We start from the raw sequence: 23258 nt of genomic DNA, 5'->3' as shown, positions 1-23258 counted from the left end.
CGGGGGATGTCGATGTGCAAGTGGTAAGCTGGGACGTCGCGAAGTCGCGTCTCCGCAGAACGAACCGATGCCGTCGTCAGTTCAACAGCGCATAGCGCCGGTCAACCGATGTCGCCAACGGCGCAATGGGGAATGGGTTGTCAGTGACCCCGCTGGCTGGCCACGTTGGGCGGAATGACGGCACTCACGCTGGGATGTTCTGAGCAAGGCTCTACGAGGGTCCAACTGGACCCGTGCAGACCTCTTCAGCGTTGCAGTCGGCTATCTCTTTTGATCAAGAGGTAGCCGTCGGCCTCCAGGACCGCAACGCGCTCAGCTGTAGGTGAAAGCAACAGTCAGCGCTGTCGGTACCCACGATCACGGAGGGTACTCACAGCTGTCTGGCGCCGGAAATTGAGTTACATGGTTAGGGAGAGCAAGGCGGCGCACATCCGGTTTATATACCTCGAGGACGGGCTGAATGGAGGACGTCAGCAGACAATGCCCACATCTCCTGCAAGCACCTGGGCTCTCACATGGCTGCACGAGGGCAGCCTTCCTGCCTTCTATTCGCACTGCAGCTGGCATTGCCATACCCAACGCGTACAGAAGGCCGGGAACCCATAGCCCTGAGCGTTATATAGCACAGCGATAAGCCTCAACGTGCAGGCCCCATGCCCATTGTTCACAGCGGAAATGTAGGCCTGGCCTCTCTTACATCTTGGGGACATCATTAGGTGGGACAGAAGCATACACACGCGGCATAGCACGATACGCAGTCAATTCAGCTACGCAAAGTACATACATGACAAATTCCGACCTAGTGGACCCGCAGCAGCATGCCTTGAAGTCTCCCGGAAAAGGCGGAATTGTCGATGACCTGGGTTATTTGATTTGCACATAGTGCGCCGGCATTCCTTAGGTCTTCTCTCATGAATCTCCTCAAGGACCGCCGGCGGCCGACGCGGTATCGATAAGTCTCCAAGTTCCACAACCTGAAGACCGATCGACCACGCCGTAAACTGGTGGATGTCGCACACTTCCGCACCGCGCACACACAGCCACCTATGCAGCAGCAGACTCGTCACAAACAAGCCTGCGTGACTTCATGGCAGTCAGCCCATAGATGTACTGTGCCACAAGTGACCATACACATACCACTGCTCTTGATCCAGCGCAGCCCCGGCCCTAACACTCCTCCGCGTGGAAGGGACCGCGTACGAACGAGGTATTGATGGGACCACAGAGTCGGCCGCTTGGGTAACCATTGACTCATGGAACCCTCACCCCGCACGCGTAACTCTATCACGGAGATGAGTGAGTAGGGTTAATGAGGCATTCACAGAAGGTACGCACGGATCGTGGGTTAACTTCGACCTCTCTGTAGGTGAAGGCCGAAGAGAAGTGCTCTGGGAAGGACGCATAGTTTATAGACGGACTTCAGGGCAGACAGCGGGAGCAGAACCTTGAGTCTCGCACATGACGCGGAGACATCGCTTCGTCGGTCAGTGCGACGTCCGCAGAGTCAATCCGTACCACGACAATGTTTGCGCCGCCATACGCTGAAATATAAATGTACCTTTATGCGTAGGTCGAACATTGCGGCTGCAAGGATCTAGAGCACTCGGACTCCGAATGCCCACGAACACACCCTGCTGAAGTGCCGGATGCACACAGGACATCGACGCCGTGTCCCGACAAGGGTGACAGGATTCTCAACGGTAATATGTTTGGCTGTTGAACTTGTCCAATCGCAGTTCGCAATCGGCGGGAAGTAACGTCCAACCATTCGGAATGCTGTCATAGCAGCACGCGGAGCCAAAGCTACATCCCGTGACGAACGGAGATGTCGATTTGACAACGAGGGAATGCACGGAGTGGTGGAAAGAGCAGAGGCTCCGACGAAAATGAACAGCGCAGCCCTAGAGGACAAGCGAGAAGAATGCAATACGAGTAGTGATGGGGCATACTAATGCGCACACACAGCCCGTTCATGTGAAGAAATAACTCACCAGTTCTGAACCGAGTACTAGCGGAGAGTCGCATCGCGATAGACCAATCGCAAGCCCATCTCCCCAATGCATGAATTGAAACAGAACTTACCTCGCAGAAACGTGGGTGATAACGCAGGCACAGTGCAATGGCATGGATCATACGTATGGATTTTCGGCTATATAGGGTATAGGGTATACGTGAACGTCCCGCCTACATCCCTAGGGGCGCTCGAGGACGCGACGCGCATCCCGAGCGGCTTGCGGTGTCCTGGGAGAGGCGGTTGTTGCTGTCCTGGGTTATTTGATTTGCACTGCTCAGACCGGGTCCATGTATATGGTCGGTCGAGTAAGTATGACGAGCCTCTATGACTCGCCAGTACCGAAAACCGGTGAAACACACTCTTGTGTGACTACCGTAGCAGCAGCTGACGATCTGTCGCCTGTGCCACATCAGTCAGTTCCCGGAGGTAAGTACTGCAACACGAGCGGATACGTACCAGCTGCCGTCGATCCAGCGCGGCCGACACTTCTATTGGGGCAGAGGTGCGCGGGCACCGTCAAGACTGTTGTTGTAGGTATCGTGGCCGCGCCCTCGAGGGCTGCAAGACCATGGGCAAATACGCTAGTCCCGACGTCGCAGCTCTAACAGTCGAAGTGGGTCAGAATCAGGGAACGAGTCAACAGAGTGATAGCACTCACGGATGGGGTTACCTTCGACCACGAACGGGGTGAAGACCGAAGAAACATAGGACGGCAAGAGTGAGCGACTTATATACGAACTTCAGGGCAGGCGGCCGCGCGATCCTGTGCTTAACACATGACACGAGAACCGCCTTGTTTCTCGATAAGAACTGCTCAAAAGGGACAGGTCTAGATCTTCAGGAATACAACAGAAACGGAGCACAGCTCATCGCCATGGCGGGTTATCGATAGATCGATGGCTTCAGAGTACTTGCGATGCCTTGTGTTATGGGTAGACGGTCGCCAGGGTATCACACAACAATAAGCACATAACATACCGACAGTGCCATTCAGTAGACAACAACAGACGGCTCATGCCGGCTCATCAACGTGAAGCGCGTCCATGATTCGCTCGAGTCCGCCATTTCCACCCAACCGCGCTATCTCTTCTCTAATTTGGTTTTCCAGAGAACGCAGCACCCGGACAGTGTAGTCAAACGATTTTGTGTGATTCCGAAGGTAGTTGACCGTATGCCGTTTGAGTGTAGGCGTCGTCGGCCGTTTCTGGAGTACGTCTGCAGAGCGTTAGGAGGTGCGGGTAGCGCACGGGAACGAGTCGCTTACTCAGGACTTGGCGATTTGAGGTGTCCGCGCGGACAGCGTGGACTATCGGGAAGGAGAACTTGCCCTCCGTGAGATCTTCCGCGAAACCCTTGTTGTCTGCGTACTGACAAAGAAAACGTGTCAGAAGATGCGCATGGTTTCGTAGAACAAGACGCGTACTGTGGAACTCTGCAGGTTCATGTAGTCATCGCGTATCTGATAGAACACGCCGAACAGATCAACCAGGGGAACGTAGTCACTGGAAGAGCGTGTATTGTCAGCACGTCGGCGAGGGAAAGCCGAGAAAGAGGCATACATACATGTTGGCGTTCGTTGTCGCACATGCCATCATGAGCTTGACAGCAACCCGGAACAAGCCACCGGTTTCTGGTGATATACTCAGTATACTGCCATCGTGTATGCGCACCTACTCACTCTGGTTCACCATTCTGACGTACTCCTCTTCTGTCGGGCATTGTAGAGAGTCGCGCCATAATAGTTCAAGTCCCTGGCCGCGATGGAGGGCTAACAGTTCAGCTACGAAACAATGCGAGCACTGTCAGGACAACCGCAAGCATAGGAAGTGAATACTGACCTGTCACAATGCGATCCAACTCGATGAATGGTATGAGTCGGTCATTTGGACCATCGGGGTTGTCCGGCATACCAACGCCAGATCGCAGGCTGAACAGCTCCTGGTATGCGAGGAAGTACACGTAGTTTGCAGAATTGATCGTCTGCGGGATGCCGTAAATCTTATGCGAAGCTAAGGACAGAGATGAGAATGCATTATGATCGCGCTATAGAACGCAGCCTTACCAGGTACACCTCTCCTGAGTTGCGCGTCGTCTTCGATATCATCGATACTGAACTTCGATTACGGTGCGTCCAACACGACGGAGAATACACGTACAGCAAGCTAGCAGTGTGAAGCATACCAACGACCTTCGTGATTGTGCTCAGCTTGTCTGCGGGCACTTGTAGCCAGTTGTTGAAAGCCGCGAGCATGAGTCCTCGGATATCCTTGCCAGGGACCGAGTTGATATGCGTGAAGGGTTCTAGTAGAGCCTGAGCATCAGTGAGCCTTCCATCCCTATCATGAAGGACGATCATACCGTTTCATTGCGTTCAGACCACGCTCGACCTTCCGCGAGGATGCGCAAGGCATCGAATGTATCCGCGGATGGGCTGGACTCCATGATTCGCTTGAAGGTGCGAGGGATGCCACTGATATCGAAGCGGTTCCTCTGCTCTGCCAGTGAGTTCACGACTGTTCAGTGCAACTATCACTAGGCTACGATTACCACGTACAGATATGAGATCAGGGGGCGGCTGTGGACATGAGAGGGTGAAGCTTGAGCACTGCAGTGCGGTACCGGCCGCGCCTGTGGCTTGACTCGGACATCGCGTACTAGCCGCCCACCCACTGTAATACTTTGCAGATAGATGGACCGGTGCGTTCAAGCAGTCGTCGTGGTCAAGCGTAGGATGTGAGAGGAGCATAGCTGTAGTCAATTAACAAACATTTTCGAGCGAGTAGCGGCGAAGTAGCGGCTGTCAGTGTTCGCGCGCGTCCTTGAAGTCGTCGGGCGCTACTCACGCTTCCCGGCCTGGTGAAACTGTTCTCTGCTCGCAAGTCTTTTACCTTCTACGAACGTTTCGCAAAGGCAGCCCTCTTGTTCTTGCTGCAATCTCGCAACTTCATTCTCTTTCTGTTGCCAAGATTCGACCAAGGTGCCTTCAAAAGCGACTTTTGCACGACTTAAAGCCCGCGAAACTGCCCCGGGCGCAATGGGCAAATCCGATATCCAGTCATGGCTAGCTGCTACTTCAGACGCTGCCGGTGATGTGGACCTGAATGGAGACGCAAGCAGCGGTGGGCAATGGAGGAGGGATTACGTTGTTACGGATTGGCCAAAAGCTCTGGAGGTGGCACGGACTCGTCTCCTCACCAGCAGTACGAAAGCCCGTACACAGTTTTTGAAAGAAGAGCTCTTGGTGTTAGCCAAACACGGAGGTAAGCACTGCACGTTGTGCCAACGGTGTAGATATGCTCATGGCGATATGAAGATATGACTTTGTCGCAAACACTCGACATATTCAAGCTCCTGACTCTGACATACTCGCGGTATGTCGATGCGCCTTCCCGAGAGGCGGTCGAGGCAGTCGGAGCAGAGCTTGTAAAGAGGGATGAGATCCGTGGCAAGCCGGAGGGAGAGCTGGACGAGAAGCCGATGGGGGTGACGGAGCAGATAGTCGGCTGGCTTGCCCACGAAGTTGGGCACATCTCAAAGCTGTCGAGGTACGTTCCACCCATGATGCCCTTGTGCGTGACGTTTATCATCACTGTAGCTCTCATGCTGCATCCGACATGTTTGCGCTGCTCGGATGGTGTTGCGGCATCTACACTGTTTGTCTCTCCTGCGATGACAACTTCCCGTCCAAGTCGGCATGGGAGCCTCTCATTGGCGTTATAGCCACCCTCATCGACATGATTCTTGACAAGTCGACTCGCAGCAAGGCCCCCATCCAGAAGGGCGCGCTTACTCGTGTGCGGCGGGCATTGCGATCGGTATGCGGATCCGTTCATATGACTGAATGTGTGGGCTCAATATAGCTTCTAGCACCCGAAGGCGATCGTCAACGTCATGAAGACATTGATATCAAAGCCGAAGACGAGTCCGAGCCCGCTGTCTACGGTTCCGCTGCTCGGCATCTGCGTGGATGTGAAAACTCGTCTGAAGAACGTCAAGGACGAGACTTTGAGAACTCTGGACCCTGCTCTAAAGGTACAAGCGATCCTATCCCCTTGGAGACTTGCTGACTGCGATACAAAGACGGATATCTTGGACTTTTATGGAAGCAACGTCTTGATGTCGAAGACACCCGTTTCTCCTCACACAGCGGTAGGCATGCACTGGAGGAGTTTTATTACAATGCTAATGAAGTGTCCAGGCCGCATTGCACGACTTCATTTCGACATTCGTGGATGCAGAAGACTTCAACACATCAGTCCTTCCGACGGTGGACAAGGCACTTTTGCGCTCGCCGGAGATATCGCTAGCTGGTATGGAGGCATACGTCCGTCTACTCGCGAAGTGTTACTGAGACAGTGAACTCCCAGTCGTGAACAGCTTCGTCGGCGCATACTCGCACCCCATAGAAGGTGATTCGTTCCACAGATTACTGACACCCGTTCTGAACAGTGCCAAGTCGAGTAACGCGAATGTCCGGTCGAACGCTACGCTGCTCTTCAAGATCGTCATAGAGAAAACGCCACAACCGTCGGATGTCGATCTCGCAGTGAAGGAACTGCTCGTGCTGCCGAAAGCCAGCAAGACTGCAGGCCCTGACCATCGCGTCGCTCTCTATACTATGCTTGGCTATGTGGAGCCTTCCCCGACTGTCTCAGCCGCAATACTCGAGACTGGATTGCCATTGCTGGCGAAAGAGACTCATGACGCGGCGGTGTCTGCGCTCTCGTCTTCGTTGACGCCCCATCTAGGATACTGTCTGCGCGAGGATGTCGCCGTTCCTCCTGATGCAACGTCGGTACTCGTGAAGGAGATGAATAGTTCAAAACCGGTCATTCGACGAGCGTTCTGTGTTCTGGTAGCAAGTGCATTCTGGGATCTGCAGAGTCTGCCGACCACAACGTCCGAATCTCTCGGTCGTGCCCTACTACCTGCTTTCGAGACAAATCTCAAGACCGTAGCGTCAGGGCCTCTGACGGCTGCTGCCGGACCTCTTGAAGGGTACACCGCTACTGCGGTACTACTTGGGCCTTTTGCTGCGTCTGGCAAATTCGGTGAGGCTCTTTGTTGTGCTTGTAAACGCAGATCAGTTCTGACGCCATCACCATAGACGACTTTATCTCCCGCAACTCAACACTCCAGTCCATTCTAGCAGCAGGCGTGAAGCCATCTTTTCTACTGTGGGAGAAGGTGTATCAGAAGCTGAGCGGTGCCGATGATGAGGCCTGGCTCCTGCGGGCGTCCGAGGCGACCCTCGCCCACTACAGCAAGGAGCTGCTTCCGAACGAGCAAGCTTGGTCCGTAGTCCGTGCTGTTCATATCCTACCTAGGTGTTTATTCCATCTCGGTTCTTTAGTGCTATGCTTGGCATGATCTTCTTGCACTTGGCCAGCATCAGCCAGCACCCGCAAGTACGCCGGGCGACACTCGCTTCCTTGGAAGCGAACGCGGCGAAGCTGCCTGAAGTCGTCAACCGCATCGCTACAGCTGCGCTCTCGGCGTACCTATCTAAGGACAAGAATTCGACGACACAGAGCAGTGTGGATGAGAATGATGTACCCAGCCGTCTGGGCGGTCGTCTAGCAACATTTTGTCTGGCTTCTGTCACGTCAAGCGAATCCTGCGACGAGCAGATACGCAAATCAGCCCTCCTGAGGTTTGTGGTGCCCGCACATTATCCAGCCATAGGCACGTCAATTGTCGCTATTGTCTGACTTGTACTGACGACCAAATAGGCGGCACTTCTCGACAACTATGGATTGAACTCTGCCAGAAGTCTCGCATCGACCCGCACGATCTAGTCGTTGAGCGACTAGACGAGATTCTTCGCGACACCCTCACTATATCAGAGACACAGTTGAAGGTAACGTATTCCCCTGCTTTGCACGTTGATTTCCTTCGTCTCACGGAAACGACAGTCCGGCGAAGACTATACAAGCGCAAGCTACTACGCGATAACCACTGTCACATTCGTCGCGCCGGAGGCTGTGCTTCCTCGTGTCGTCGAACAACTGAATGGTGATTTGGACGTCAATGAACTCAACTCGTTGAGCGAGACCGATCTAGCGATTTGGTCGACCCCCGAGGGCCAGACCTATGTCGATGGTAAGGCAGACCGTCCGGTATTGCGGGGAATATCAAGCTCATCATCGCTCAGTGTTGTCGCTAAAGAAGACGGAAGAGCCAGTAAAGAAGGGCAAGGGGTATAAGGATGCACAGTGGGAGGCCGAAGTCCGGAGGTCTCTTGCGAGCAAGAAGGCGTCCCTGTCCTCTACCTTGACCAAGCAGGATCAAGCACTGGTCGAAGCGCAGCTCGAGAAGGAGAAAAGGATCAGGCAGCGAGTGGCCGGCGTCAAAATTAAGCTCGAGCGAGGTTTGGAGCTGGTACACAGTGTCAGCGCCGCTGCAGTGAGCGAGCTACGCTCGTATCTCTCTTATATCTCCGATGCCCTGCTGCGGAGCTTCACGGGAACAGCAGTACGCCTGGTCGGCCATGCACTCTTTGAGCGTTACTTGGTACGTGACATTTCGCATGTGCGTTGACTGCTGCTCATGAGCGCATGCAGGAATTGGCTCAAGCGTGTTCGGAGAGACTTGAGATTTATCGCAGCCAGATTGGAGTTGCGACGCTACGAAGTCTGGGTGTTGAGGGCGTGCCTGACGACTTTCAGCTGGAGCCACTCAACTGTGCGTGGGCGTCACTCTGACACTTTACGCTTTTTTTTCTGATCGTCTCCTCAGCACTTGTGATCCGCGTCCTCTACAGACTGCGCACCCTGTCCGAGCAGAGTCCATTCGATGCGGCCACGTTCTCTTACGCATCACCACTGTTGAACGCTGTTTTGACGAAGGGTGGTGTCGCTTTGGCAGAAGATGATGACCCCCTGGAACAGGTGACGCTTGCAGTGGATATTGTCAAATTTCATGCCGGGGAACGTAAGAACGTCTCAACTCTCCTGGACAGGGTGTATCTAACTCTGGTCCTTCAGTTTCTGATCCAGCATACCCTCGCCGCCGGACATGCGAAGATCTGTTGTATGTCATCAAGAATCAACCGAAACTTGCCAAGGATGCGGCATCCGCTTTGATTGACATCGGTCAATCTATGCACTCAACTGCGACACTTGAGGAGATCCAGGCACTACTACGTGGTACTCTTCAGCAAGAAGTCTATGTACGGAACGCATGCCTGCAAACACTCCAGGTGAGAAGCGTCGGTCGTACGGCTTTCAGCACAACACTAACGCAATTGAAAGCCCTTCGATCTCACTGATCTCGACTGGTCTCCTGAGATATGGATTGCGTGTCACGATGACGACGAGCAGAACGCTCGTTTGGCTCGTCACATCTGGGAAGACAACGGAATGGACGTACCGAAGAAGTTTGTAGGAGTCATGTTGACGTTCCTTGGTATGTCTGTTCTTCTACGGCTCTTTCCGTCTTACTGAGATTGAAGGATAGAACATGAAATTGCTTATGTCCGGGGAGGCGCTGCTGCTGCGCTAGCTGAAGCCGTTATCGAGCAATGGCCGCAGATGATCAGCGAGGTGCTTAACGCTCTGCAGGATTTCTACCGGGAAAAGGTATTTCTCCCCCATGCTTCTCCAGCACCTTCTAACCTGTACCACAGGCCAAAGTCCTAGCCCCCGAATTCGACGAATATGTGGGTAGTGATTGCTCGATCGTTGCGCCGCCGTCTCACAAGTGTTGCAGGGGATGGTCATCGCTCGGAGCCTTGACCGTACCGACCCGTGGCCTACACGCATTGCAATAGCGCGCGCGTTCGAGTTGCTTGCACCTGCTTTTGGTGGCGAAGACGTCGAACCCTTCTTCAAGTTCCTGATCCAAGGCGAAGCACTTGGTGACCGCCACGCCGATGTTCGCAGATGCATGTTGAATGCCGGCACAACTGTCATCGACTTGCATGGCAAAGCACATCTGCCCGGACTCATTGCGATGTTCGAAGCCCAGCTCTCCGGTAGCACGCCAGCCACAGAAGCCGCAGACCAGATCAAGGAAGCCACAGTCATCCTCTTCGGTCGCGTTGCTCGACACCTAGACCCCTCGGATAAGCGCATACCTCAAATCGTCGAACGGCTGATTGAAGCGTTGAAGACACCTGCGGAGCAGGTGCAGATCGCTGTATCAGACTGTCTTGCACCACTGGTGAACGTCATGCAATCGCCCGTTTCCGATCTCGTGGATCGCTTATTGCACGAGTTGTTCGACGCGCCGAAGTATGCAGCTCGACGAGGGGCTGCCTACGGGATCGCCGGTGTCGTGCAAGGAGCAGGAATCGCTGCAATGAAGGAGTACAACATCCTCGAGCGCCTCAAGAGTGCTACTGAAGACAAGAAGCGGTATGAAGCACGCCAAGGTGCTATGTTTGCTTTGGAGACACTTTCCTCCACACTAGGCCGGCTCTTCGAACCGTATATCATCCACATACTACCAGTGCTTCTGTCTTCCTTCGGCGACACGACACCCGACGTCCGGGAGGCCACCCACGACGCAGCCAGAGTGATCATGGCTCACATGTCTGGCTATGGCGTTAAGACCATCCTCCCTGACCTGTTGTCTGGGCTTGACGAAAAGCAGTGGCGCACGAAGAAAGGATCTATCGAGCTGCTCGGTATGATAGCCTACTGTGCTCCGAAGCAGCTCTCGCAGTCATTGCCTATTGTCATCCCTCGCTTGACGGATGTCCTTACGGACTCCCACGCGCAAGTGCGCGCGGCTTCGAACAAGAGCTTGAAACAGTTCGGAGAGGTTATCAGTAACCCCGAGATCCAGTCTCTCGTTCCTGTCTTCCTCAAAGCCATGGTCGATCCCTCGAAGACCCCCAACGCTCTTTCTTCACTACTGAAGACGTCGTTCTTGCATTATATCGATCATTCTTCTTTGGCGCTAGTGAGTCACGTCTACGCCCACATTGTCCCTTCGCTTACACGTACGCCAGGTGGTCCCGATCATAGAGAGAGGACTACGGGAGCGCAGCGCAGATACGAAGAGGAAAGCAGCCCAGATCGTGGGCAATCTAGCTTCACTTACCGACTCGAAGGATTTCGTTCCATACTTGGGACAACTGCTACCCATGGTTCACGTCGTCCTTGTCGACCCAGTTCCGGAAGCTAGAGCCACTGCGGCCAAGTCACTAGGCACGCTGGTTGAGCGACTCGGTGAAGTCCACTTCCCTGACCTAGTTCCCGGGTTACTACGGACTCTCAAGACCGATACGTCGGGTGTTGACAGGCAAGGAGCCGCTCAGGGTCTCAGTGAGGTCCTCGCGGGACTGGGTATGGAACGAATGGAAGGTTTGCTTCCAGACATCATCGTAAATGCGCAATCGCCGCGCAGCACTGTCCGGGAAGGCTTCATGTCCCTCCTTGTCTTCCTTCCAGCAACGTTTGGTACTCGATTTCAGCCTCATCTGCCGAAGATCATCCCTCCTATTCTGGGTGGTTTGTCGGATTCCGAGGATTACGTTCGTGATGCAGCAATGCGTGCAGGTCGGATGATTGTCACGAACTATTCTACAAGAGCCATCGATCTACTATTGCCGGAGCTCGAGCGTGGAATGTTCGATTCTGGTTGGCGCATCAGGGTGCGTGTTTTGTTCATTCGAACCTGCTCATCATGGCTGACACTGGTTTTAGCAATCATCGATCACTCTTGTGGGAGAACTACTCTTCAAGGTCTCCGGTATCAGTGGTAAGGCCGAGATTGAGGAGGAGGAGGAAGTAGCTGATACCGCTATGGCTGAGTCTTCACGCCGTGCGCTTGTGGAGGTCCTCGGTGCTGAGCGCAGAGACCGGATATTGTCTGCTCTGTACCTCGCTCGTCAGGATGCGGTAAGCGTTGTTCGGCAATCGTCGATCCACATCTGGAAGGCTCTGGTGCACAATACTCCAAGAACAGGTAAGGTATCTGTGGGTTTTCACCCGTGGTATACCGACTGACAGAGCTGTAGTGCGGGAGATTCTTCCTGAACTCATCAACCAGATCATTCCGCTGCTTGCGGGTCCGGAGATCGACCAGCAGGAGGTGCGATTTTCGTGAAAGGCTTTGTCAGCGTCTGACCTTTGAGATGCAGACAGCGGCACGAACAGTCGCGGAGCTATGTCGCAAGTCTGGCGAGAAGATTCTGGGCGAGGTTGTCTCTATCTTGAAATCGAAGTCTACGTCGACCGATCCGAAGACACGGGAAGGAGTTTGCCTGACTCTCTGTGAGCTGATGTACGTTGTATATTTCTGCAAGTCGCCTGCTATACTTAAAGCGTGTCAGGGAGAGTACGACCGATGGTCAACGGGAAGGCCACGAAGACGAAATCATATCGATGGTCCGTGCTGCCCTTGTTGATGACGAAGCGAATGTCCGGGCGGCCGCCGCGAAGGCCTTCGATATTCTACAGGAGCACATCGGGGCGAAGGCGATTGATGAAACTATCCCAACACTGCTAGAAGCCTTGCGGCAACCTGGCCAGAGCTCGGGAACGGCTCTTCAAGCCCTCCGAGAGGTTATGGCAGTGAGTCATCACTCATGGGTGACTTCGTCACTGCTCAGCATTCCGCCTTTCAGGTTCGCGCCTCAACTGTCTTCCCTGTCTTGATTCCGACATTGACGGCCATCCCGATGACGATATTCAATGCCCGAGCATTGGCAGCCCTCGTAACTGTTGCTGGCACAGCTTTGAGCAAACGTTTGACCGCCATCCTCAATGCACTCTCGAAGATGAGAGAAAGTCCGGAGCTCAGTGAACAAGAAGAATTAAGAGACGCGGTCAATGAAGCTACGCGTGCCCTTCTCGCTTCGATCTGTGACGCCGAAGGCCTGAACACTTTGATGTTATTGCTGCTAGGATGGTAAGCAGTTCGAGTCTCTCTATAGTTGGGATGTTGACAACGGTCGGGCAGGGCCAAACATGAATCGGTTCAACGTCGCGTCACTGCTTGCCAACTGTTCGCGATATTCTGCGAGGAGTCTGAACTAGATTCTTCCCTCTACCGCGTCGATTGGGTCCGACAGCTGGTGTCCCTGCTCGACGACAATGAAGTCGTGGTGCATACGGCGGCGTTACAAACGCTTGGTGTATTCGTCAAATCTGTTCCCAAGGATGAGCTGGAGCCGCTCGTCGTCCCGCTACGGCGCACTATCGACGGCACCGGCGCTCCTGGTAGACACGTACCTGGATTCAGCCTGCCGAAGGGTGTTGCGCCGACTGTCCCTATCATTATCGCCGGTCTCACCACCGGAAGCAACGAACAGCGAGAACAGGCAGCATACGCTATTGGCGACCTTGTCGAACGCACGGAAGAGAGCGCTATCAAACCGTTTGTCGTGTCGTTCACTGGCCCGCTCATCCGGGTCGCAACGCAAGCCACGACATATCCCCCTGGTGTCAAGGTCGCGATCCTCTCCGCTCTCAGCATTATGCTCGAGCGTATCCCGGGTTTCGTCAAGCCTTTCTTCCCTCAGCTACAGCGAACATTTGTCAAGAGCGCCAGCGATCCCGCGAGCCTCGCCGTTCGCAACAAAGCTGCAGAAGGTCTGGGCATGCTCATGCGCAGTCAGCCCCGTGTCGATCCAGTCATTACGGAACTGATCACTGGTGCGAAGAGCAATGAGGACACGATTGCAAGCAGTCTCGTCTTTGCTCTCGCTCGAGTGGTCAGGAATGCGGGGTCTAATGTAGGAGAAAAAGCAAGAGAGACGTGTGCTGAGCTTGTGGCTGATGCGTTCAAGGAAACACATGAAGGTGAGTGAACTGTCTGGCTGACGTATGGCCACACAGTTGCTGAATGTGCTCCAGAGTCATATAGGCAGGCCGTTGCTGCACTGTTTGCTGCGCTCTCGCCATATCCCTCGCTGCTCAAACCGATCGTCGAGTGAGTAGCATTGACACCCACGATCACCAAACGGACTAGTATTCACTACGCACATCTAGGTCACATTTGGCCGCTGGCACACCACCCTCTACACTCTCTTCCGGATGTATATTGGCTGTCGTTGTCCCTGATGAGGATGAGCACTTGCACAGGGATCAACAAAATGTCTTCCAAGCACTCGGCCTCATGCGCAGCGTCACTCAAAAGGTACTGGAGAGCATATCCAGTGACAGGCCATCTGTCGCTCGACCTGCGCGGGAAGCAAGAGAGGCAATAAAATCACTAGATGACGATTCCCTGCAGGGCTTGTTCTAGCATATCTTCCCAAAATCATCGGGTCTCGGACACTCTACCTACATGACAATCACGCACGCATGACTGTAACGCAATGGATTAACAAGTTACCGATACTAGTCGTCAACCGATGTACGCTCTATCCCTGTCGTACTCTACTTTCAAAGCTTTCTACGCTCTGTTCACAGGCTCCTTTCTATCCGTATCATTTGAGCACAACACACCCATCTCGACGTCCTGCCCCTGCCCCACTGGCACTACATCCATCTTCTCGGCCGCCTTCTCGTCGGCACGCGCCTCCGCCTGCAAACGGACCTCGTCCCCCCTCGTAAGTTCCTTGTGCCGGATCATGAATATACTCGCAAGTGTCGCTGTCGCTGCGAGGCATGCGTTCATGATGAAGAGCGTGCGGAAGCCGCGCGTGTAGCCATCGAGGATGGTGATGGCCATCCCGTCGGAGATGCCGAGCGAGGTGAGCTTACTGGAAGAAGCGGAGGAGAGGCGGTCGCCGAGGACGGTGGGGTCGTCGATGATTGCCTTGATGGCAGATTCGGAAAGACCGAGGTTGTTCATCGAGGTTCGGAGAGAGTTGTTGCTTACGGTAAGGGCGGTTTAAGTGGTCGATTAATATGACGGGATGGTAGCGCACGTACATAATGGTAGCTCCAAGAGCGAGGGAGAGTGTGCCTCCGAGGAGTCGCGCAAACTGCGTCCACAATGTCAGCACGCACGGGACTAGCTCAGCGATTGTACTCACGTTTCGCACTGCGGTCACGACGGACATGTCCTTACGTGACACGCTGGCTTGGGCCGCCACAGTTGTCGTTTGCAACGTCTACATGGAGTGTCACCATCTCGTATGAAATGCTCAGGTTATTTCGACGCACCTGCCCAGCTCCGAGACCCGAGAGTAGCATGAAGAATATTAGCAGCCCTTTCGGGGTCGTGCTATCTATCGTGGAAAGGCATCCACATCCGATAGCCCAAACCGAGAATCCCGTATGGATGATGGTCTGATTTCATGGATCATAAGTTCACAGCGACTCTACAGCACACATGGAAACATACTCTGTAACGTCCGGTCCTACTGACGAGTTGTCCCTAAATTTGACGGGAAATGAGCATGAGGATGGTTCTAGAGAGCGTAAAGAGTTGGAGCTTACCGCGATGAAACTTGCAGTCGTCTGGCTGACGAGCACAGGGAAGAGAAACACACCGGATCGGATGGGGGAGTATCCTAGGGCGACTTGAAAGAATTGCGGCAGATAGAACAGTGCGGAGTAGAAGATCATCCCGCTACGACATGCACGTAGCCAAAATGAGCTCACTAGAGCCATGAGTGAGATGGAGAGATACGACGTACTTGACAAACATCGTTATGTAGACTCCGGTGACGGTCACATGCTTGAATATGTACACTGATATGGCTGAGTCAACATCTATCATCGCCGACGGAGGAGTGTCATGTACTTGGAACGATCGGCAGGCGAGCCCCTTTCCATTCCCAGAAGCAAAAGAGAGACACGACCAGGAAGCTTGAGAACAGAGGGGCGAGGACCACCGCAGATGTCCACGGGAATGTGACGCCGCCCTGCAACCGGCACAATGTGAGCTTCAGCCTGCAGTTGGGAATGTACACGCGATAACAAGACCTACCCAGATAAGCGGTAAGAGCAGCAGCGTACAACCCGCAAGGGTGAGCCCTGCTCCTAGGTAATCGACTACCATGAGCTTCCTGTCATCATTCGAACAGTGGGTCAATTGCACCTCTTTGACTAAAGGAAGAGGAATACCTCCTGAGGTTGCCTTCCACGGGCTTGAGAGGCAGCACCAGCAGCACGGCGCACATCGCCACAAACGATATAGGGGGCGTAACCCAGAAGCACCACTAGTAGCGAGACGCGGTATATATCATCGGGGCGGATACACCAAAAGCGAATGAAAACTCACCCTCCAGTTGACCTTCTGGGCCAGCGCACCGCCAATAAGCGGGCCGATGGCAAAGCCAAAGGCGACCACGACACCAATGATACCTTGATATTTGCCTCTAGATGCATCAAAACGAACAGGCATTCGGAAGACGCGAGGACACAGTCAATGAATCCGTCTCGGGCGACGATCGCACGTAAGTCCACTACACACCGGTCACGTAGGGTCACCACATCGGAGATGACGATTTGACCAACGCTCACGATGGCGCCGCCACCTGCGCCGGCGATTCCGCGGAATATGATGAGTTGCACTATGGAACGCGAGAAGCCTGCGAGAATGCTGCCAAGCATGAAGAGTAGCATGGCCAGGCATAGACTAGCCTTTCGACCGAAGATGTCGCTGAACCGGCCATCTTCGTAACAATGCGTCGATCTGTGAGCATAACATCCGACCCATATACTCAACAAATTAGCTCACAGAGCGGCTGGAAGGCAGTCGACGTGAGCAGGTAGGCCGAGGGTACCCAGGACACGACGGAACCAGCGTTGAATGCATCCGAGATGGTGGGTAGAGCGGTGGCTACGATCGTTGAGTCCAGAGTCGATACAAGGATACACAAGGAGAGACCACAGAAGACCGCAATAACTTTCTTCAAGGGAAGGAGGTTCGTCTGGTCCGTCAGCGAGATCACATCTGCAGCCTTGGCTTTCGACCCATGCTCCAGTTGCGGGCCATCGATCTCGATGGTGTTGGTGGTCCTTGTATGACTCGCGGGTGTCGCTGTCAGCATGTCTTCGACGTCAAAGTCGTGATCATGCTCGCGTGAGCGTGTTTTGTCGTCCTGTCCGGGCATCGCACTGGCAGGCATCGCGGCGTTCGTACCGAGTCGTGAAGGCAAGAGCGACAGTGCTGGGGAGAACACTGCAGCGCCGTGCCGCATGCCAGACAAATTTGTAGCAGGCGGGCACGCTGCAAGGTAGCACACCGGAGAACCTCGAGTCAAGTTGTGCAATATGTTGCGGGGCCTATCTACACCCTATCAGGGTGCATGGCCAGCCCGCCGAACCTGCCGAGTCCCCAGGCGAATTCGGCGCCGATGAGAAAGGCGCGAGGACATACGCGTGACCGCGAGGTATCGTTCCACAGCCCATGTTGCTTTATTCTGGAGTCTGGACGTTACGTGGTGGACAGAGGGGACGCGTACAATTCAGAGAGGGAAGTATCCTTGGGCGCCGGTGGATATCTATCATATCAAAGCTCAATCCTCCGGATCGCTCACACAGGTCTGCACTTGGGAGCTCTTCTGCTGGGTGTCACCGGGTGGCAAATTTGACTGGGTGGTGTTAGACAGGATTCTTCAAGTTACGCGACCCAACCCCAACGTAAACGATAATGCGGTCCACGATGCAAACCGCAGTACTCACAATCAGTCACTGTCGCCGGGAACGTCAAATGGCACTATGTCTTCAGTTACATAGCATCCGCGGCGCAAGATTGGAACGTTAGTCCAACGTTAGTCTTTAGGCAGCGAAAGTGAGAAGGGGCTGGCAAGACGTCCGAGTCCTTACCCGGGCCAGTACAGTGTGGCTGTCGCCGCGCCACAAAGTGGCACGTGACACCAGGTATACGCATTTGTGTATTTCTTTCATTCGTTCTTCGTTCTTCTTTCTCGTTTTTCACAGAAAGCCAGGCTGGTACGATTTGAATACACTAAATGCAGCTGACAAGGTACTAGTAGTACTATCCCAGTCACTAGTACATCCGAGGTACGCAGTAGCAAGGTCCATGTCATCACCGCTCAGCGCTCAGCACCTACTCAGAAACTCTCGTCTGTTTGCGGACTGGTTGTTCTGACTCCTCCACTTCCCACTCATCGGCACCATCGTCGTGCAGTCGCTTCTGCGCTTCTGCGAGCTGTCTCGGATGCTAGGATCCGGAACATCTCCAGGCAGCGGTTCGTCGGAGACGGAACCATTCTGATGAATAGCTTCGTAGAGATGACGGTTGAAGCCCACGCATTGCAAGCCGATGACGTTCAACCTTAGGAATCCCTTCCGGTACAATTCGGGGAGGATTATCGCGACTGCGTTCCGCGCAGCCGCATAGGTGACTGTGCCGGTTTCAAGCCATGACTCTCTGCCATGCTCGCGACCAAAGAAGCACATGTCAAGGTGATTCATCGTCATACGGATGATTCGGAGTGGAACACGTACAATGTAAGAGCCGGACTGCAGGTGGCCTAGTTGGACGTTCTCGCAAGGCATCAACGGCTTGTACGTGCCAATGTAGTAGAGGTGGTCGCCGTCCTGGAAAAGTACCTCCTTGGCTTGATCGTTGACGGACAGGAATGGGCAGGCCGTAAATTTCTCTTGACCGCGAGAATCGTATGTATACGCCGGTTGAATGAGGAGAATACGGTGGGAATACTTGAGACGTATCAGGCCGTTGCCGCTGACTTTCAGCCAGCCTTCGAACGACGGCATAACGCCAAAGGACTGTGCCTTGTACACGTCGTACACTCGCGCGAACGCCGGGTACGACTACATGTGTGCATAGCCTCTTACTATTAGTAGACTATCAATATTGATGTTCAGACTGCTTACCGACGCATCATTGGGGACACGACAAGGATGGATCATTTCCCCAGGACTCGGCAAGCTAAGGAGCTTGTTCATGAATGACCTGAGCTGTCGCGCACAGTAGGTCACAACTTTGAATGTACAGACTTAATTAGATGGTCTACTATTACCTGTAATTCCTCGCCATATCTGCCCTTGTCTGCCGGTCTGTCGAAGCTGCTATCGACATGATTACGGGCTCTGGACAACGTGAGCACTTCCTGTGACACAGTCAGCAAAAAGTACTCTGTAATGAGATCACGATGGAACATTGACCTCTTGCACGGACGTGAGCTTCAACAAGACGTCGTTGGCCTGCTGAAATGTCGCCAACTGAGCCGCAATGGCGGCGTCTCGCTCTGCGATCGCTTTCGCACTGGCTTCTTGAGCGGCCTGGAGTTCCTTCCGCAGACCGTTCAATCGCTGTGAGATTGATGTGAGAGTCAGTCATCCTCCGATATGCAGGGAAAACGACGAGTCACTTCTTCGTTATCCTCCGCTTCCAATCTAGCAGCTTCTGTTATGTCTGAGATTTTCTGGTGCAGTGCTTCGCGTTCGGTCTTGCTCGACCGATCCAATTGTCGAATTTCTTCATTTCTTCGTTGCAACTCAGTCTCCACTTTTGCCAGCTGCATTGAACGTTCGACATGAGGTGAGACTTCCGTATTAATTATGAGATGCACCTTTTCCACCTTGCGACGGTCCTCCTTGGCGGATAGCACGTCCGACTTCTTCGTGAGCTGGAATATATTCAGCACATAATTCAGATCGAAGACAACAGAACCAACTTCACGCTTTGACGAGTTGGCTTTCCTTGACTGAACGCCCAGTGTAGGTTGATATGGATCGATGCCAACAATAGCGAGATCTGAACTACGAGACATACCTTCGACCTATCATCTACGTTGCTCTGTACTGGTTCCTGCGTTGCCTACATACGCGCAGATCATCAGTCTGCTATGCGAGGTATAGTGGTATGACTCACGGACTTCGATGCCTTCTGGGCCTTCTGTGCCTGCGCCAATGCAGATCGCAGCTGGTCCCTCTCAACGCCCAACTCCAGCTGTTGCGACGTGAAAAAATAAGGCGGATTTGCCTTGACATCCTCAGCTGTCTCTCGCTCCACAATCGCCAGTCTCTGCTTAAGGGATTCCACGGACTCGGACTGCAAACTTGGATGGGAAGTAGAGGGTGACATACTCAGGAATAACCACACGACTCGGACTCAGGCCCAGGACTTGTCACAATCCGACTAAGTTAGTAGGTAAGTTGGCAACGCCGACTGGCTGCGATTCCATCGTTGATTTTGTGATGAGATGCGCGTTAATACTTATGAGCTGGGCTGCCTGGGCAAATGACTGACCAACGCACCCGCTTATGAATTCGAGTCGCGTTCACCTGCTTCGTCGAGCGAGTCGCTAACAGGGCAGCCTGAGTCTACCAGTAGCAGTGGCCACTGGCGGACCTCGGCGGCCGCGTGGGTACTACCGCGGCCTACATTACGGTCACGTGGCTGCACATGGATGAGCGCGGTTCGTGAGCGTACCGTACTAGTAGGCAACTAGTAGGTCCGTAATTATTCGGATTTGCCTCTTCAACGCTGCCAATCTCATCTCTCCGCGCCCGTTCTCATCCTGGCATTCTTACTGTTCAGCCTAAGAGATCATGACTGCCTCGTTACGCCCTGATCGACAGCCCGATCGACCTCGCCTGGTACTTACTACGAGTATAGTACAACTTGAAGCGTGTACGATACGATGAGTAGTACATGAATTAATAGCCATGAAGAATGCTGGACCAGGAACTTTGCAGCTGATATAGTTGCACGAACATGTAGTACAACTTGAAGCTGGTTCAGTCGGCGTGCTTGACATTCACCAGCTACTTGGACACCCTTGCTTTCTTGCATACCGGTCCCTCAGCATCTACTACCTCTGTATCCTCCTCATCGTCTTCGTCGTCTTCATCACTGTCTTTGCCGTCCTCATCATCTTTGCCGTCTTCATCATCGTCTGTTTCATTATCTTCATCGTCTTCCTCCTTGTTCCGAGTCAGATCATCATCGCGTGCTCGCTTGCGCGATCCGCATTGGCTCTCGGACTCCAGAACACAGTCAGGTATAGGTTTATCAGACCTGCAAATTGATGCGTAGAGACCATGGTTAAAGCCAACACATTGCAGGCCAGTCACATTCAACCGCATGAAGCCCTTCCGGTACATCTCAGGGAGGGCAGTCCTGACAGCGTTCCCGGAAGGCGCCGAGCCAGCTGTCTCTTGTGCTAGCCAAGACACTAGTACCGCGCTCCCGTGAGCCTTTTTAATTTGTGAGAGGGGTTCTCAGTACCAGAATAAATAGATTGTGAGTGTCAGATATACGCACACAGTAAGAATCCAACTGCATATGGTCCAATTCAACATTCTGTAGACTGCCCAAAGGCAGAAATGTACCCATATAGTATATCTTACCACCATGTTCATGAAAGACTTCATATCTTCCATCCCGCCGAGGCTGGGATCCGGACGGATACGACGTGAACTTCCGGTCGCGAACACTGGATTCATACCGATGCATGGGGTCAACGGTGAGGGCGTGATGGGAGTTCCGAAGTGGCACCAGGTGTTTGTCTCTCAAGCGGAGGGAATACCATGGCGCAGGCGATGCCGCAGACTGTTCAGTCTCGCGAAACTTCATCATCCGTATGAACACCTTGGGCCACTACAATGATGCACCATTGTTAGAAATCCCGCCTTCGTGACACTATGACACGTCACTTACTAAGATACCAGAGGGGACGGGACACGGCAAATGATTGGCCATATTCTCCGGAGCGGGTGAGCCAAGAAGCTTATCTCTAAGCAATACAAACTTCCGAATGTCACTGTGAGTACTATTCAAAAGCAGAACTTCCATCAAACACTCACCTGTTGCGCATTACTGAGCTTATTGGACATCTCATTTATCAGCTCTTGTTTCTCTGCCCCAGCGGCAACGGCCGCATTGCGAGCTGTGACAGCTTCTTCAAAGGCCGTTTGAGCCGCAGATAGCTGCCCCTGTAAGTCATTCAGCGTCTGAGTACAGACGCCATCATACGTTAATCATTTCTCGCTGCGTAAACAAATAATGGTGTTACTTGTGAGCTTTGCGTCTCTTGCAGTTCAGCCGCCTCCTTCAGTTTCGTGACCTCGTTGCGCAGCACTTCAAGTTCGGTATCCTTGTGCCGCTGAAGCCGCTTGATCTTGTCCCGTGTTTGTTCTCGTTCAGCTTCCATTGATTGTAACTGTACAATTAATTATGAGGTACGGCGCGGCATGATAGTATCCGAAATGCGTGTATACCTTTGCTTTCGCATCTGCCAGATGGCGTTCCGTGGTGGCTAGTAATTCTGATCTCTGCAAAAACTGACCACAATTGAATGAGGCAACGCGAGGCGTGAAAGGAAACACACCGTGTTCTCAACCTTGTTCCGACGCACTTCCTCAAGAGCCTGTGACTAGATGAGTACTCGTACCGTAGGTGTATGGGTCTGTTGTGCCATACAGATCTTGTCCCGGCAAGTTCGTCTTCTACCTGTACCAACGCAGTCCGCAGCTGGACCTTGTCCTGAGCACCGCTTGAGTATTGTAACCATGTAAGCTAGACATCTTGAGTGTTCAAGCTCACCTTCTCCGAGTCAGATAGCTGTGACTCTACATTTGATAGCTTTTGTTGCAGGAATTCTAGGAACTCTGTTTGCAATCTCGGGTTCTCAATCACAAGAGAGGCCATCGTATCGAAGACCGCGGCGACTCGCTGTCAAATTTTTCGCAACCCGAAGAATTGGCGTAGCTGCTCTCCTAGTACACTGGCTGGCTGCAGTAGTAAGTAACACAGTCCATCCGTCTCAGCGCGCAATGGACCACTTACCTATGTGGATGTTCGAGTCGCGTTCAAGCTGGGTTGCGTATCCCGTCTGGAACGCCGCCGTTGCAGTCGAACGGTCGACTCGAAGGCGCTTGTATCATTTGAACTTAACACAACGGGGAACACGCACGCCGCATCGCGATCACGTGCTCTTGTTGATGAACGCGCGCCCGCCGCTCATCCAATGCCCAACTCACGGCCTAAGCCGTTACTCTATACTCCGGAGACGTCGTAAAAAGCAGGCGAGACAGTTCATGACTCCGTTCTACAATTTCTTAATCAATATTCCCATACACTCGTCGCGGTAGAGTGTAATTGGCAGCGTTCTTCAAGTTGTCGCGGAGCTTAATACAGCGCAGCCTGTACGTTTGAGGTACGTATACTGTCTTATACGCCTTGAACATATGAAATCAAGCTAAACACCAGACGAGCGTGACGTCCTGCACAGATGATTTACGTAGACGCTGCAATCCGATTGCTTATGAAGCCACGTACGCTAGAGAGTTGACAATGGCAGCGGCGGAGGTCGGGACTCAGGTGAGTTGTGACCTTTGTCTCGAGCTGTGGAATCTCTATCATATTGCATTGTCAGCGTATACTTACCCGAATGCCCTTC

At 53.3% G+C, this 23258-nt stretch overlaps 5 protein-coding genes across 5 annotated transcripts; 1 reads left to right on the top strand and 4 right to left on the bottom strand.

Annotated features, from left to right (window-relative positions):
* Nucleotides 1-2940: 2940 nt before the first annotated feature.
* C8Q71DRAFT_773763 (isoprenoid synthase domain-containing protein) lies at nt 2941-4839 on the bottom strand. The gene is made up of 10 exons (XM_047924472.1): nt 4569-4839; nt 4373-4509; nt 4171-4325; nt 4077-4123; nt 3853-4023; nt 3693-3794; nt 3578-3644; nt 3438-3516; nt 3279-3381; nt 2941-3229 (listed from the first exon to the last, which is right to left on the bottom strand). Exons 2-10 carry the CDS (start codon nt 4454-4456, stop codon nt 3027-3029), a joined length of 1011 nt encoding a protein of 336 aa, XP_047776239.1. The 5' UTR covers nt 4457-4509; nt 4569-4839; the 3' UTR covers nt 2941-3026.
* Nucleotides 4840-5048: 209 nt separating this feature from the next.
* Nucleotides 5049-14643, top strand: C8Q71DRAFT_875289 (armadillo-type protein; the record flags this gene model as incomplete). Its single annotated transcript, XM_047928384.1, has 28 exons — nt 5049-5274; nt 5328-5559; nt 5610-5829; nt 5882-6046; nt 6095-6163; nt 6213-6324; nt 6382-7065; nt 7122-7308; nt 7368-7699; nt 7747-7874; nt 7930-8116; nt 8169-8527; nt 8578-8698; nt 8753-8947; nt 9001-9215; nt 9268-9421; nt 9473-9594; nt 9642-9674; nt 9725-10921; nt 10971-11615; nt 11668-11929; nt 11982-12055; nt 12105-12247; nt 12297-12537; nt 12591-12874; nt 12926-13767; nt 13804-13849; nt 13957-14643. 28 exons carry the CDS (start codon nt 5049-5051, stop codon nt 14210-14212), a joined length of 7731 nt encoding a protein of 2576 aa, XP_047776238.1. The 3' UTR covers nt 14213-14643.
* C8Q71DRAFT_712673 (major facilitator superfamily domain-containing protein) lies at nt 14363-16913 on the bottom strand (the record flags this gene model as incomplete). The annotated part of the gene is made up of 13 exons (XM_047920868.1): nt 14363-14786; nt 14845-14897; nt 14949-15026; nt 15079-15204; nt 15260-15292; nt 15355-15487; nt 15555-15609; nt 15662-15782; nt 15848-15926; nt 15985-16079; nt 16142-16238; nt 16334-16535; nt 16601-16913. 13 exons carry the CDS (start codon nt 16911-16913, stop codon nt 14363-14365), a joined length of 1809 nt encoding a protein of 602 aa, XP_047776237.1.
* An 852-nt stretch (nt 16914-17765) lies between these two features.
* C8Q71DRAFT_773748 (uncharacterized protein) lies at nt 17766-20195 on the bottom strand. The gene is made up of 10 exons (XM_047924471.1): nt 20113-20195; nt 19727-20027; nt 19628-19672; nt 19530-19559; nt 19425-19481; nt 19224-19370; nt 19018-19164; nt 18873-18962; nt 18727-18810; nt 17766-18663 (listed from the first exon to the last, which is right to left on the bottom strand). The coding sequence occupies exons 2-10, from the start codon at nt 19937-19939 to the stop codon at nt 17929-17931; spliced, it is 1548 nt and encodes a 515-aa protein (XP_047776236.1). The 5' UTR covers nt 19940-20027; nt 20113-20195; the 3' UTR covers nt 17766-17928.
* Nucleotides 20196-20901: 706 nt separating this feature from the next.
* Nucleotides 20902-22727, bottom strand: C8Q71DRAFT_909533 (uncharacterized protein; the record flags this gene model as incomplete). Its single annotated transcript, XM_047929049.1, has 10 exons — nt 22646-22727; nt 22403-22587; nt 22280-22342; nt 22188-22226; nt 22078-22140; nt 21873-22019; nt 21664-21810; nt 21518-21607; nt 21122-21457; nt 20902-21054 (listed from the first exon to the last, which is right to left on the bottom strand). Coding segments are annotated over exons 2-10 (1143 nt in total), but the record flags the coding sequence as incomplete, so codon positions are not given.
* Between the last annotated feature and the right edge of the window lie 531 nt (nt 22728-23258).

Source organism: Rhodofomes roseus, assembly GCF_022264815.1.
Source record: "Rhodofomes roseus strain CIRM-BRFM 1785 chromosome Unknown C8Q71scaffold_18, whole genome shotgun sequence".
Taxonomy (NCBI): domain Eukaryota; kingdom Fungi; phylum Basidiomycota; class Agaricomycetes; order Polyporales; family Fomitopsidaceae; genus Rhodofomes; species Rhodofomes roseus.
Note: the sequence above shows the minus strand (reverse complement) of the source record. Positions and strands in the feature narration are given on the sequence as shown.

What these genes read in the sequence shown, in the direction of transcription:
- C8Q71DRAFT_773748 (XM_047924471.1), bottom strand. Translation starts at nt 19,939, where the DNA reads ATGTCACCCTCTACTTCCCATCCAAGTTTGCAGTCCGAGTCCGTGGAA. An exon ending in CCAACTCGTCAAAGCGTGAA is followed by an intron (nt 19,482 to 19,529) that starts GTTGGTTCTGTT and finishes AATATATTCCAG; the next exon opens with CTCACGAAGAAGTCGGACGT. An exon ending in GATATGGCGAGGAATTACAG is followed by an intron (nt 18,811 to 18,872) that starts GTAATAGTAGAC and finishes TGTGCGCGACAG; the next exon opens with CTCAGGTCATTCATGAACAA.
- C8Q71DRAFT_773763 (XM_047924472.1), bottom strand. Translation starts at nt 4,456, where the DNA reads ATGGAGTCCAGCCCATCCGCGGATACATTCGATGCCTTGCGCATCCTC. An exon ending in ACTCAGGAGAGGTGTACCTG is followed by an intron (nt 4,024 to 4,076) that starts GTAAGGCTGCGT and finishes CTCTGTCCTTAG; the next exon opens with CTTCGCATAAGATTTACGGC. An exon ending in CTCAAATCGCCAAGTCCTGA is followed by an intron (nt 3,230 to 3,278) that starts GTAAGCGACTCG and finishes AACGCTCTGCAG; the next exon opens with ACGTACTCCAGAAACGGCCG.